This window comes from Cinclus cinclus, chromosome 1, assembly GCF_963662255.1.
Source record: "Cinclus cinclus chromosome 1, bCinCin1.1, whole genome shotgun sequence".
Taxonomy (NCBI): Eukaryota; Metazoa; Chordata; class Aves; order Passeriformes; family Cinclidae; genus Cinclus; species Cinclus cinclus.
The window spans coordinates 143,674,366-143,687,607 of NC_085046.1; the positions used below are offsets into that span (position 1 = coordinate 143,674,366).

Sequence of the window (13,242 nt, forward strand, 5' to 3'; positions counted from 1 at the left end):
GTCTGTTATCAATTCACCATTGTTGTATTGAAGAGTACCAGATAGATATGTATCATGAAGAAATCAGCTGTACCATTTATATAGGGCAAAGTCATGCAAACCATGCTCAAAACTAAGCTCCTTAGTTTTGGTAGCATGAAAAAAACTGCATCAGTAAATTGTATGAAATGGTGCAGAATGACTACCACTAATATCACATGCATCTTATGCAGCCATTGGTGTTTTGAGCTAGTAAGCTTTGGGTGTAGAGTAAGTGAGATATACAAAGTATGCTTACATTACAAGGAGAAGTCAACCAGTGACTGCCCCCACACGCACTTTTAAACTGGCTTGTTTGACGGGGTCCATATTGAATCTGAAATCCCATCTCCTGTTGAGGACAAAGGCATGGAGCCACTCGGTGTGAAAGGGTCTGTGTCTGTGTCTGTCTCCCCCTCTGCCAGGTAGCGTTTCTCCCTCATCCACGCCGATCCCCCGTTGGGGCCAAATGGGAAATCGTCTCTCTCTTGGGAGATGCTGAAGCCACTTGGGGAGCGCTCGAGTTCCTCATGGTTGACGGAGAGAAGGGACAGCGGGGTATCACTGTCTCTCGTTAAGCTCCTTCTCTGCCTCGGAGACGCCTTATCTGAGTAAGGGCTCTGAAGGTCCCCTTGGGAGTGGTAGCTAACCTGGGAGTCCATTAATGTAAATATAGGCAAAACTGTCGGCCTTTCTGCATATGAAGTTGAGGAAGGTGTGGCTTGCAGTTTGCCAGAGTTTTGCCCACCTATTGATAAAGGTTGTGAGTGAGCCATGTGACCCCGTGCTGAGAAACCATAGGGGCTTACTTTGTTGACTGGAACCTGCTGGAAGTTGTAAGGAGTTTCACGAGAACACTGCTCAGTGTATTTATATATTATTGTTTTTAATTCAGAATATTTGTTTTCTTCTCTCTTCTCCCTTGCAGGAGAAGCGGTATCTTTCAATGGACTTATCTCAGCAACTTGTATCTGCAGCTGTTCCATGTGATGCATATGCATATCAACAAGAAAATCCAGTTTCTTCCCCATGTCATTTACCTGAAAAATAAGAATGTCATGTTGTTGCCTCAAGTCAGTTGTTCAAAAAGAGTTCATGATTCCAAACGTGCACTACCCTAGCAATGATGTGCTACCATGTTTATTGCTCATGGAGGTACACACCATAACCATGTCCTTCCCTCAGAAGCTGGGCTGAAATGGATGACAGTTTATCCTCTAACTGCCTCAGAATAAGAAGATCCATCCCTATGAACTGTGCCAGAAAATTATTAGTCTTGCTGGATATTTAACAGTACAGTATCCAATGGGACTCTCTAATGTCATGACAAAGTCTTGATACCTGTGGTAAATAACTATTACCAAAATACAATATACAGAATTACCTTTGCATTCAGACCTGTTCTTTAACTGTTAATCACAGAATCATCTACATTGGAAAAGACCTTTGAGATCATCAAGTCCAACCTAGCACCTAGCACCACCTAATAGTCCCACAGCATCAGGGTTACATATCAGAATTAGTTTCCTTTCTCTTTTGGATAGGGCTCAAGAGCGGACAATCATTTTGAGTCCAGACCCTGCAGGAAAAGGGCGTGCTCACAATAAACACCAGATGTGATGAGTACTGAAGTTACAGGAATGCAAAACACTTCAACATCATGATTAGGATCTTCTGCCATTCACAATGACATTGATTCACCAAGTTTCAGAAGGCACACTTAACAGGTAAGTAAATTCTTTCATTAAAAAGTAGCAAACATAGTTTTGTGATCATTAGAACAAGTTCTCTGTGAGTCTTGACCACCACGAGCAGAATTGTTCCTGGGTCAGCCAGAGTCATGCAGAATTTATGTCAGCTCTATAACTTCTGAACAAACACCTCAGGCTCTGTCATTGTCATGAAATTACTTACCTGCCTCTCAACTTTAACAAATTTTCCCATCATACTTTGGTCTTCAGTATCAGCTGTAGATGCTTTGGCTACATATGGTTCATTTCTATAAGGAATTAATAACTCTGTTAGAGTTAGATATTTCTTTGCATCACAATAAGCAGTTTATATCAGAAAAGAGAATTGCCATCTTGTTGATTTATTCATATAGATCCTTGGGACCCTTTTAGCTGTTTATACAAATAGGAATGAAGTCTATTCTGTATGATATTAATTCATTCCTAAAAAAGTAGAATCTTGATCATTAACTTTTTCTTTGTTTTTAAGATATAGATTTAAAAGCCCCAGAAATTCAAAATAAAATTCAAATAAATCTCCAGCTTGTTGGAATAATTTCAGATTTGTGAAAATTATTGAGATAGTGTAGTTAGTGGGTCTACAGATGGCCATTTGGTTTTAAATCTAATTCTTTATAATTAGTGTCTTTGGAGACTGAATCGGAGTTTCAAGGATGAGTGTTGCTTTTTTTCTCAATTTCATTATATCAAATAGTGTCAGAGACTGGAAATAATGAAAAGAGACAGTCTGGTCTGGAGATTTAAAGCTGATTCCAGAATAGGTTTTCATCTATGCAATTTCCTCCTGGCCTGTCCATCAGATGGACCAAATTCACTAGGTAAGAAGATGATCTCTAACTAAAGAGCTTGGTTTATAACTTCATGAGATCATAGATGCTCATGGTCAAATTAAACCTTTACTAAATGGTTTCCCAACTGATTTTAAAGGAATCAATATCTTCCCACAATCTATGCCAAAGTCTAGAAAAACAATTTCTGAGCTCTTGCTCTTTAACATGATTTGGAACAAATGTACTCTGTAACATTTAACATGGCCAGTTTTTCTCTTTCCTGACAAAATTCAAAGTTTAGCTGTGAATAAATCATATCAGAGCAATATCTATACCTAAAACATGTCAGATTTTCCACATTGGGTTACTGGTTACATAGGCTCATACAATTTTTGCAATTTGCTTTCCTCCCCAAATGATCACTGCCTCTTTCATATACTTAGGTCTCTGTCTTCACATTTATGTGGTTTCAGAATTTTCCTTGTGTGGGATAATTTATTTTCTGTAAGATTGCTTTTGTTCAGAGGAACAATGACAGCTTTGGGGACAGATTGCTGATGGTCATGTTGGTTCTTGATGGATATTTATTGACAGATTGATAGTTGTAAACAACAGAAGAAATGTCATTTATTATTGAATTTTTTTCTATGCAGAATGGAGCAATTAAATAATATAATGCAACTTTCACATCCAGAAATCTGTTATTATAATTTATTTTGAGTATCTCTCACCAATCACTGGTTTAAAACCAGCAGTATTAAAAATCTTTACTTGCCATTTGGTGGACACTTCAGGAAGATAACTAATTTACTTTAAAACTGTTAGTGACTTTTTTGAGCTTTTAAGTGGGTTTACAAGTTAAATGTTAGAAAATTACCACATCAGCAATCAAATACATGTATTTGATTTAAAACCTTATTTTCAAACTGTGGAGAAGCTGAGACGGACAGTTAAGAAGCCTTTGTTTAGATTTCCATCACAAACTGTTCTTAGGGAAGCTAGTGACTTTCTGGCTCAATGTTTATCCACGCACATCTCATAGCAACAAATCCTCCCAGTATAATTACTATAACAATGGATGAACAAAGATCATTGTTGGATGATTATTGGAGTGAATTAACTTTTTATTACTGTGTTGGGCTATGCTAAATACTAGGTATAAAAAATTCACCTGGGAGACTGTTGTGAAGGGTAAGAAAAAGCTCCTCCCTTCTGGGATTTCTTATGCTTGGGAGTAGATGGAGGTCCAGGTGTAAAGATCATATCTACTCTGAAAGAAAGAAATGTGCAAACGTGTAAGTCCATCTCCAAATGCTAACACACAACAGAATATGCTGTGCGCCTCTGAAGCAAATGTTTGAAAAGGAAGCACATGTTGATTTGGTAATACATTGAGGGTTGTGATGTGTCTCTTTTGGGTCACAATCAGTGCACTGAATTGTAATTACCTGGTAATTTAATGGTAATTAAGCAATGCTCTAGCTTACTGTTTCCAAACTTCAACATTTGAAACACAATTTATTTTCCTTCAAAGGAACCAAACAACATGATTATCAAAAAATATTATCCAATAGCTGCTGCTCTTAAAAAGTATCAGTAGACCAATCGGATTTTGTGCAGGGTAATGAAAATCAGAACTTGGCGAAAGGGAGAATTTCTGACATTCCTAATAAACCAGTAACATCCTGTCAGTTGTTGTTTCTAATTGTCAGCAATATTTTAGTCTTTACTAATAATTCTTTTGGCTTGAAAAACATAACTTTAAATGAAGTTGCATAAGGAAGCATACTTGATTTTTTATTTTGCTCAAAAGCAGAATGATTGTTTGGAATGCAACAACGCATGTAATTATGCTTCACTATTCTTTCATTTATCATATCCACTGTTCAGGTGCAAATAAGTCTCTGTTTATTCAGCCCACCCCCCAAAATAGCCTCATATTAATCAGCACTAGTCCACAGACCACTTATCTGTATTATTGGACAATCCATGCAGATACTTTGCATAGTTTCACTGTACCTCTAGGAGTTTTGAAAATAGAGACTCAAAAAGCTCCAGGCAAGCCAGGCATTGCTGACAGACATGTTATATACTTAAAAAAGAAGTAGCTCAGTGCAAGGAAAATCACTTTGCAATAAGAAATTACCAAGTTCAGCAGAAAGATCAGAGCAGCCTTTCAAAGCCTTTCAAGGTAAGGCCCAAATGTGCTGCAAGGGTTGCAATCCTTCAGCCCATTCTGGAGAGAAATGAAGGTGTTTGTGTGGCATTTTGCTGCTAGGAGTCACTGAGGGGCTCAGGGAATGTGCTGTGCAGACTGAGCACAGACAACTCCACGCATCTGCACACACATCTGGACAGATGTGCACTCAGCCCACACAAACTTACAGTCCCAAGGTCTGACCTGGGCTTATGGCTCAGGGGACGAGCAGCGAGTTTTGTAGATGTGTCTCAAAAGCACATTGCAATGAACCACTTCTGTGAGGAAACGTGTGCAGGTGCAGATTGCACTTGAACAATCACAGAATCCTGAAATTCCAACTTTTTTCCAGATATGTCAATTACACCTAGAGTGAAACCTTCTGTGCTGATGTATTTTTGCTCTTTTATGGGTTGTTTCTCTACATACAGGTCATCAGAGAATACAGCTCAAAGAAAAGTTCATGGAGAGAAACTATTGCTTTTATTTATCATCTGCAAAATGGGGAAAAGGAGAGAAATTTGATCCTGACTGACACAACAGTCAAGAAAATTCACAGGATTTTCTAACTCTCTTGCTCTTGTTTGAAATCCGAGCCAGCTGAAAATCCCTGTTATCCCTGCTAGATACTCACTTGCTTTTTGTTTTTAAAGAAAAGGTTTTATCATAGACCAGCTACATTGTGCAAAGGCATAACTTCTGGGTAGCCTTGTACAAAAACAGGCCAATGTTTTTATATTGCCAGAAAAGTTATACATCTCCCCCATTTACCAGAAGATTCTTACCTTGCCTGAAGGTATTTTATTCTGGAAAGCATATCAAGATGCCCTGCTGAGTATTGCTCTATCACATCCTTTACATCATAAGGCCTCAAAGTCTCCTTGAATTTTTTTTTATAGAGACGAAACTGTAGTATTCTGCATAATAAGCAGAAAAAAGAGATTTTTTTATAAATTCCATGATGAAAATTTCTAATTTTATCAAAATATGGATGAATTCTCTGGGTGTTTGTAAATTGAATGTGTTATTTCTAAACAAGGCAATAAAATATAAACAAAGAATCTGTAACACCATACCACATTTGAAAATTTATAATAGTTGGCTTTGCATAATTAATAGTCTAAAACAAATGGTTTAACGCTTCAGAATCACAGTTGGGGCTTGACTTTCAACAACACAAGTCACAGGAGATTTTGAAGCCGTGAAGTTGAAGCTGCTTCTTTTATGCTTCAGCCTATTATAAAGCTAAATTATAGTATATGCAATGCTGAATAATTTTCATCTTGGTTTTCATTTTGCACCTGGGAAAGTTTTGGATAGGAAATGCTAATTAGATTTTAATGTGGAAATTAAGAAGTTAGTAGCAGTTGAGGTGAAGTGGTGAAAACTTTTTAGAATTCCCTGAAGTGTCCTTGAAGAAAACAGCAGTATCACATTATTGTTGTTTTTGTAACAATAAAACTATGATTACTGTTACTATTGCTATTGTTATAAAATGACCTAGTAATTAGTAACAGATTTCTTGTAGCAAGGAATGCTGCTGGTCAGAATACTTGAAAAATATTTGGCATTCTTTTTTCATCCTTTTCTGTTTATACAATACTTTAAATGCATATATCTTGGTAGATTAAACAAATAGAAAAAATAGAGAAATTATATATATTATAACAGCAAAACTACACATTCAAAGACTTAAATGAAAAATGGGGATCACATTATTAGCAATTCTAACTTAAAATCTCCTTGATCATGACCCTGAAATCTATTCAATGGTTTTGTATGAAAGAATTACTCCCAATTAACATTCAGGATATGGGTACACTACACAAGACAAAAAAATCTTGGCTTCTGATTGAATTTAAATGGAAATTTCATGAACCTAAGAAATTTGGACAGGATGTGGGGAAGAAGTTTTTCAAAAGTAACAGTAATGTGTTTGCAAGCAGCAGGTATCAGGGAAAGAAAGGGATAGAGAAGCTTCCAACGGGAGGGAAGAGGTCATGGGTAACATGATCAAAGCCTGTGTCCCTTGGCTTTCAGCAGCCTTAAGAAAACCTGGAATTTTTAGAAACTGATTCTCCTGTAACCAATTCTAAAAGAACTAGGAGGATACATATCATGGTTATATACATATAAATACATGGTTATATTTTTATTACCATCTTCCCTGAAGATTTTCTAAGATAAATGTGAGACCCTCCAGACTTGCAGTATTTCACCTGGAAGGTGGTAAGTCTCCCTGGCCCAAAAATGAACAACTTCTAGAATAAACAGCAATTTCAATGAAAGCAGAGCATTTTCCCATGGGGCATTTTTCAAGGGAGAGTAAAAAGTACTGCATCAATGAGTAACAAAGCATCAGTGAATCAATTCTCTTTGCTTGATGTGCTAAACACATGACCAAGGTTTACTAGGAGTTTTCTAACCCTAGGGAATTTCTCTTGCAATATGAAAATAGAGGTGACGTGTCACAAATCAAAAACTGCTGAAATTGAGACCTCAGCATCTATCAAAATATGACAGCTGAAAAGTAGGTTGCACACTCATACAATTGTGAAGAAAAGTTGAGTCAGCTCAGAGTTTTTTGTTAAGCAAAAGTTCCAGTTTCATATAAATATTACTCACTACATTGAGAAAGATATATTTATATAACACTTTAACAAGGAGAAATACAAAATATTTTTTTATTATAAAACCACTGTAGAGTATCTTGCAAAATGACATAGTTAATGTTATTAAAAAAACTTTCCGCCTTCGGCATACTTTCAGCAGGGTCTGTCTCATGTTTTTGAAAACATTATCATTATCTCATTTATTGCATCTAAAAAACCAAAAAAACCAGTAACAGAAACAGTGAATCAACATGTAGCAACATGGTAATGTTATTTCCTGGAGCATAATCCTTCAAAAAGACATTTACCTGACAGCTCGGATGGCTGTCTTGAATGTGGGGATCATATCTTCCATAGGGAAATCACTACTGTCACCTCTGTCTTCTGCCATGGGTTCCCCTGTTCCTGCATCTGAAAATCAGGTCAAAAAACCAGATGTATGAACATCTCACACAGTATTTAGAGGGGTGTCTGGCTGAATAAAACACTACATAAAGTAAGTGCAATTTAATAAAGAAATATCTCTTACATCTTCTTTCGCTGGTCAGGTCTTGAAAGTGATTTAATTATTTTGGGACAGATGTAAGACACATTATTGAAGGATCTCCTATCAGATTCCAGCATTTCTGAAACACTGGGAACTTTACTTCCTTTCCAATGGATTTTTGCCCAAATTATTTTACATAAAGGCTAAATCAGATTGTAGGAGCCACAGGCCATGTTCTCCTCTCACTGGCACCGCCTGGAGCTCATGTACCTTCATGAAGGAGAAAATCAAGTTCCTGGTGTGGACAGCCAGGCTACAGCCATGGTAGCAAGTCCAGCATGCACTGGTGCCAGCTGGCACAAGAAAGGGGAAACCGTAATTTAAAGGCCATTTAGATGTTATGGGCAAGAAGAGGAAAATATGTGCTCAGCACAGCTGAGAGGAAAAATGCTCTGTAATGTTGCATGGAAACCCAATGGAAACCTCTGTGGGGAAGCAGGTTTGGGGAGAGAGGGGAGGGAAGAAGCCATCCACTCTATAAACAAGGTTTAATGAGATGGCAGTGAGTGTATATTTGAGATGCCAGGATACAGGCTGTTGCAGGGCTGGATGCAGTCCAGGAGGGAGCTACCTTAGCATAGCATCCTTGCTCATAAACCAAGCCATGATGGTGTGTGCTTTTTGGGGGGATATAGGTTGACTGCCCAGTGTGCCCACTTTTTCCAGGTCAAATAGGCTGAATCCAGCACTGGCCTTATCCCATATCAGTTGCTGTTTTTCAGAAGGCCTATTGTTTGGCTCCAAGCACTGCGTTGCCCGGACTCCAGGATCTTTTTCCTGGGCTTCCCCAAATGTACTACATAAAACCAGGTACCAGACACGCTTGTCCCAGAAAGACACAAACCTTCAACAGAATATGCAGAAGAACAAAGTAAAATGGGGAGAACAGGGGATGCAAAGAAAGAAATCAACACAGAGGGGCTACCTTCTGAGCTTTGCCAAAAAGCGTATGCTTTCATTCGGAATGCAGTGCGAAAACGCTCCTTATTATTCAAGACAACATTCTTAGGCTCTTTTGAAGGACTTTCTTCAATGGCATCTACATTCAGAGGGGTAAATAGCTTTCCTTTAGTATTGGTACCACGAACCCGATCCAAGAGACCCAGCTTTTGGCTACAAAATAAGCAAAAGTAATCATTTTCCTCCTTTGTACACTATTAATTAATTTTCATGATGCTTTAAGTATATAATGGGTTAAATAATTGTTTTGTATACAAGGACACTGCTGGGGCTACCATAATTAATCAATATCTTTGTAAGCAACAGCTAAGCTCCACAGATAATTGACTGCTTTTTGTGAGCATTTTTTGGTATCAATGTTGAAAATGTTACCAGAGGGTCATGCTATCCTCTCCATGCAAGGTACCACAGTGCTTCAGCTCATGTAGCACACTTGAAACAGTAGTTTTATTATTAAGACATGAAACAACACTTCTGCCATGGGCAGGGATGCTATTCAGTAGACCAAGTTGCTCAGAGCTCCATTCAGCTTGGCCTTTAAAACACTTCCAAGGATGGAGCATCCACAACATCTCCGGGCAACCTGTTCTAGTGCTTCCAGTGAGGAATTCCTAATGCCTAACATAAACCTGCACTCTTTCAGTTTGAGGCCATTCCTCCCCATCCTGTCACTACACACCTTTGTTAAAAGTACCTCTCCCGTTTTCTTGCAGTCTCCCTTTAGGTTCTAGAAGTTGTTCTAAAGTCTCCTCAGAGCCTTCTCTTGTCCAAACAACAACCTCAGCTCTCTTGGCTAGGAATAAAATAAAATCAGATGTGCTGTGAACCAAATAAGTCATCAGCAAAACTCTAACAGGGCTTTGCTAAGCACTGATTAGGGACATAGTAGGGCAGGATACCCTCTTTTCTCCCCACCATGACTTACAGCAGTTGTAGGGAAGTGATAAATTTCATTCCTCTGATGATTCCTTGCACTGCCTGTCCTCTTAGAGATTTGCTGTCCGAACACATTTGTCTTCAGTGACAACACAGAGATAGAATTTCATCTACCTGCCATTTTACCAGCATCACTAACCCTCCTGACAGCCTAATGACTGTAGTGATCTTATGGGCAATCACTAACACCACTAAAACAGCAACAGGAATAGGAATTTACTAGTGAGTTTATCAGCTGATATATGTTCTGAACACTTTGTAGGTGATAGATGGTATAAATATTTGATCACTTTGCTGCTCAAATATTTGCTAATTGCACATTTGTTAAAAAAAACAAACAAAAAAAGGCAACGCAGGGTTAAGCCATGGGAAGAAAGCCTGCTCTTTAGCACATTCCTGGGACAGTTGAATTGTGCACACATGAACAAGAGGTAGTTCTGAGTGGGACACCAGATCAAGTTAGTTGACTGTGTGGAGGGAAGAAGCTGTTATAGCTGGCAGGTTTCTGAGAGCCACAGATAAGAGCAGAGGAGCAGAGCTGAAGGATAAATAGCCATGGTTACCAGAAGAAAGAGTTAACAGGTATTCAGCGAGGTATAATTGCATGAGGCTCAGCTGCAGCCACTAAAACTGCTGGCAGGAGAGGCAAGTGTGGGAAGGGTCAGTTGTGCAAGGACATAGAGGACAAAGATGGAGATATGTGTGCAGACCTTGCAAGTGTGAAAGAAGGACCTATTTCTATGTCAGAGCTCTGTCTGCTGCAGTATCCCACCACAATGGATGTTATCTGAGCATTGAGCATCACAGCTGTTGCAAGTTTTGTGCTGGTTTCTTGTTTTTTGTTTTTTTTACATGAATTACTGGGGTTCTCATCTCTACTGTCTGTTTCTGATTAATATATCTTTGACCCAGGGAGCAATGAAATACGGGCTTCGCTATCAGAAAAGATGCAAGCACTAAATCTTTGGGCGTAGGAAGTTTTTCCAACCCTTCTGATCTTTCTTTTTTGATATGAAAATATTTTTGAATGTAATTTCTGCAGCTTAGGAAGTCCAGACTCTTGCCCTGTCATTGCATGTATGAAGAGCACGTGTGTGTGAGTACTGAAGTGGCAACTAAAGAGGAGATTGGTATGGAGACACAGATTTAGTCCTGATATATCAGCATTTCCAGGAGATAAAAGCATGGATTTGAGTGAAAAATAGAACAGTCTATATGAATGATATCTATATTACTCAGACTTTCCCCTAATGTAATTTCCTGAAGAATTCGTGGCATGGGGAAAAGATGCACAAAGCGCAGACAAATGAACGGAGTAAAAATCGAGGATTGCTTCCTTCTTTGTAGAAAAATATGAGATGTTGCTTGTTGACATCTGTGACAAAATATGTTTTGGGCAGTCTCACATTTGGGTTTAAGAACTAATTTTAGAAATTATTTCCATAGGTCTTGCTTTTGGAGTGGAATCTTGATCTGCTTTGTCCACCAAGGTTCTGTCAACACTGAACTGATGGTAGGTGCAGAGTCCCAGAAAGTGATTTGTGTTCTACTAACTTAGGGAGATCCTGCACCCTCTTTTTTGCATCACTTTCACTTCTCTGTTTGACCACGTCTCAGAACAAGACAAGATGTTTGACAAGACAAATGTTTCAATTCTCTGTGAAATTTGGATTTTTCAAGCACTCAGCTGTCATACATAAGGCAAATATATACAGGAGAAGATAACTAATAACCAAGTTTGAAAAGGGCATGAAATATACAGGCAAGGAAGTAAAAGTCAATGGAATTATTTGCATGTTGGATTTTTGGGCAGTTAAAGTAGCGAAAATAAATTCTTATGTCTCATTAATAATAAAATCAAAGTTTGAAGGAGGAATTAATTTTGAGAAGTACAGTCAAGAAGAGTCTAGAATCACAGCACATTACTGAAAATAATTTAATGCAAAGAAATGCACCAAAAATCTAGTTAAGTGCTAACAGTAAGCCAGGCCATATAAACTGATGGGCCTGAAGGTATTAGGGAGAGTGAGCTTGTGAGAGTGAGAATTTCTTTAATATAAAGAAAAAAGAACAATGAGGCATGGACACCCTGGTGGTGATCTTTGCAGACTGAAGGAGACTGTGGAATAAGATACAAGAAGAGAGAAACCAAAGAAGTTTCAGGATTAAGAGATCTGTTCCATGATAATGAAATGACAAAATTTGTCCCTGGGTCTGAAAAAAATGTGCAATAGGCTTGTTGTGGAGACCAGCTTCCTCCAGGTAGGGGGATTACAGGTCACTGACAACTGATGACTGATAGATGGATCTCAGATGAAAGGAAGAGTCAAATGTTATACTTGTACACTTGTATATAAGTATATATATACTTGTATAACAAGTACTACACTGGCTTTGAGCAACATATTAAATGTCAGAAGATCTGAGTTACTAACACTACAGAGAAGCTCTCAAGAGAAATCATCTTTAAGAATGGAACCTGAAAGGCAAAGAAGCAGAAAAATAGGTGATGCAAAAAGTCTGTTGTTGTTTATAAAAAGACGTTTAGTGCAACATTATAATAATATAATTGTTACTGCATTTCTGACTCTCTTTCCAGAAACTTGCTTAGTTCTTCAAAATGCATATCCAGTTGTCCCAAAGTTTGCCCCTTAAAACTCCTGTGATAGCTGCCTTGCATACCAGAAAAAAAGAAGGCATAAAGTGAGGTGAGGATCCGTAGGGATCAGACCAGAAGGAAAAGGGTCAGTAGAAGATGCAAAGTATCCAAAATGTCAATCAAGTGATTTATTTTTTTTTTAACTATAGCACAGCAATATAAGTAAGGTATGCAGAAATCTGTCATAGAGCTATGCAAGACTGGGACTAAACAAGATTTTATATCCTCCTCATAGATAAAATCAGAACAAAATATTCCTCTGAATTCAGCACAAAGCCCTACTTATTTGCAGTGGCATTTTCTGCTGCATATGTTGGCATGCTCATTTGTGGGGTAGGGCTTTTTTTGTGTTTTTTTTTAGTGGAGTGGGACTTAAGGTAGATAATACAAACTGAAAGCATTCCCAGATCTTCTTTTCAGAGAGTTTTGTATCTCTCCCTGCTGATAAGTGACAGTTTAGGAAGAAACTGTTCTCCAAAGACTGTTTGGAGATGCAAATTGAGATGCTTGAGCATCTTAGATTTATGAGCTAGAACTCACCTGATCTGTTTTAAGCTGTTAAAAATGTTAAACTTCCCATCTAAGACTACTCTATAGACCCATTTCTATATTCAGCGGTAAGTCAGCAACTCTAACCAGAGTGGGGAGAGTGTGATTCAGTTTGGGATGATTTTGCACTTGGGGAAGTTGGCTCTTGTTATTGATTATGGAAAGATATAGATGAGAAGTCATCTAAAAATTATGTCTCAAGTCTAAGTTAAAGTTACCTGAGCTGAAGCCTTCTCATTAATT

At 38.1% G+C, this 13,242-nt stretch overlaps 1 protein-coding gene across 1 annotated transcript in view; it reads right to left on the bottom strand.

Annotated features, from left to right (window-relative positions):
* Window positions 1–320: 320 nt before the first annotated feature.
* The window catches only part of KCNQ3 (potassium voltage-gated channel subfamily Q member 3), a 186,314-nt gene continuing 173,392 nt past the window's right edge, over window positions 321–13,242 (bottom strand). The window contains exons 10-15 of the mRNA XM_062504047.1: window positions 8,821–9,008; window positions 7,657–7,759; window positions 5,522–5,653; window positions 3,711–3,809; window positions 1,933–2,017; window positions 321–1,058 (exon numbers count right to left, since the gene is read on the bottom strand). Coding sequence (XP_062360031.1) covers window positions 321–1,058; window positions 1,933–2,017; window positions 3,711–3,809; window positions 5,522–5,653; window positions 7,657–7,759; window positions 8,821–9,008 — 1,345 coding nt within the window. The remainder of the gene's footprint in view (window positions 1,059–1,932; window positions 2,018–3,710; window positions 3,810–5,521; window positions 5,654–7,656; window positions 7,760–8,820; window positions 9,009–13,242) is intronic.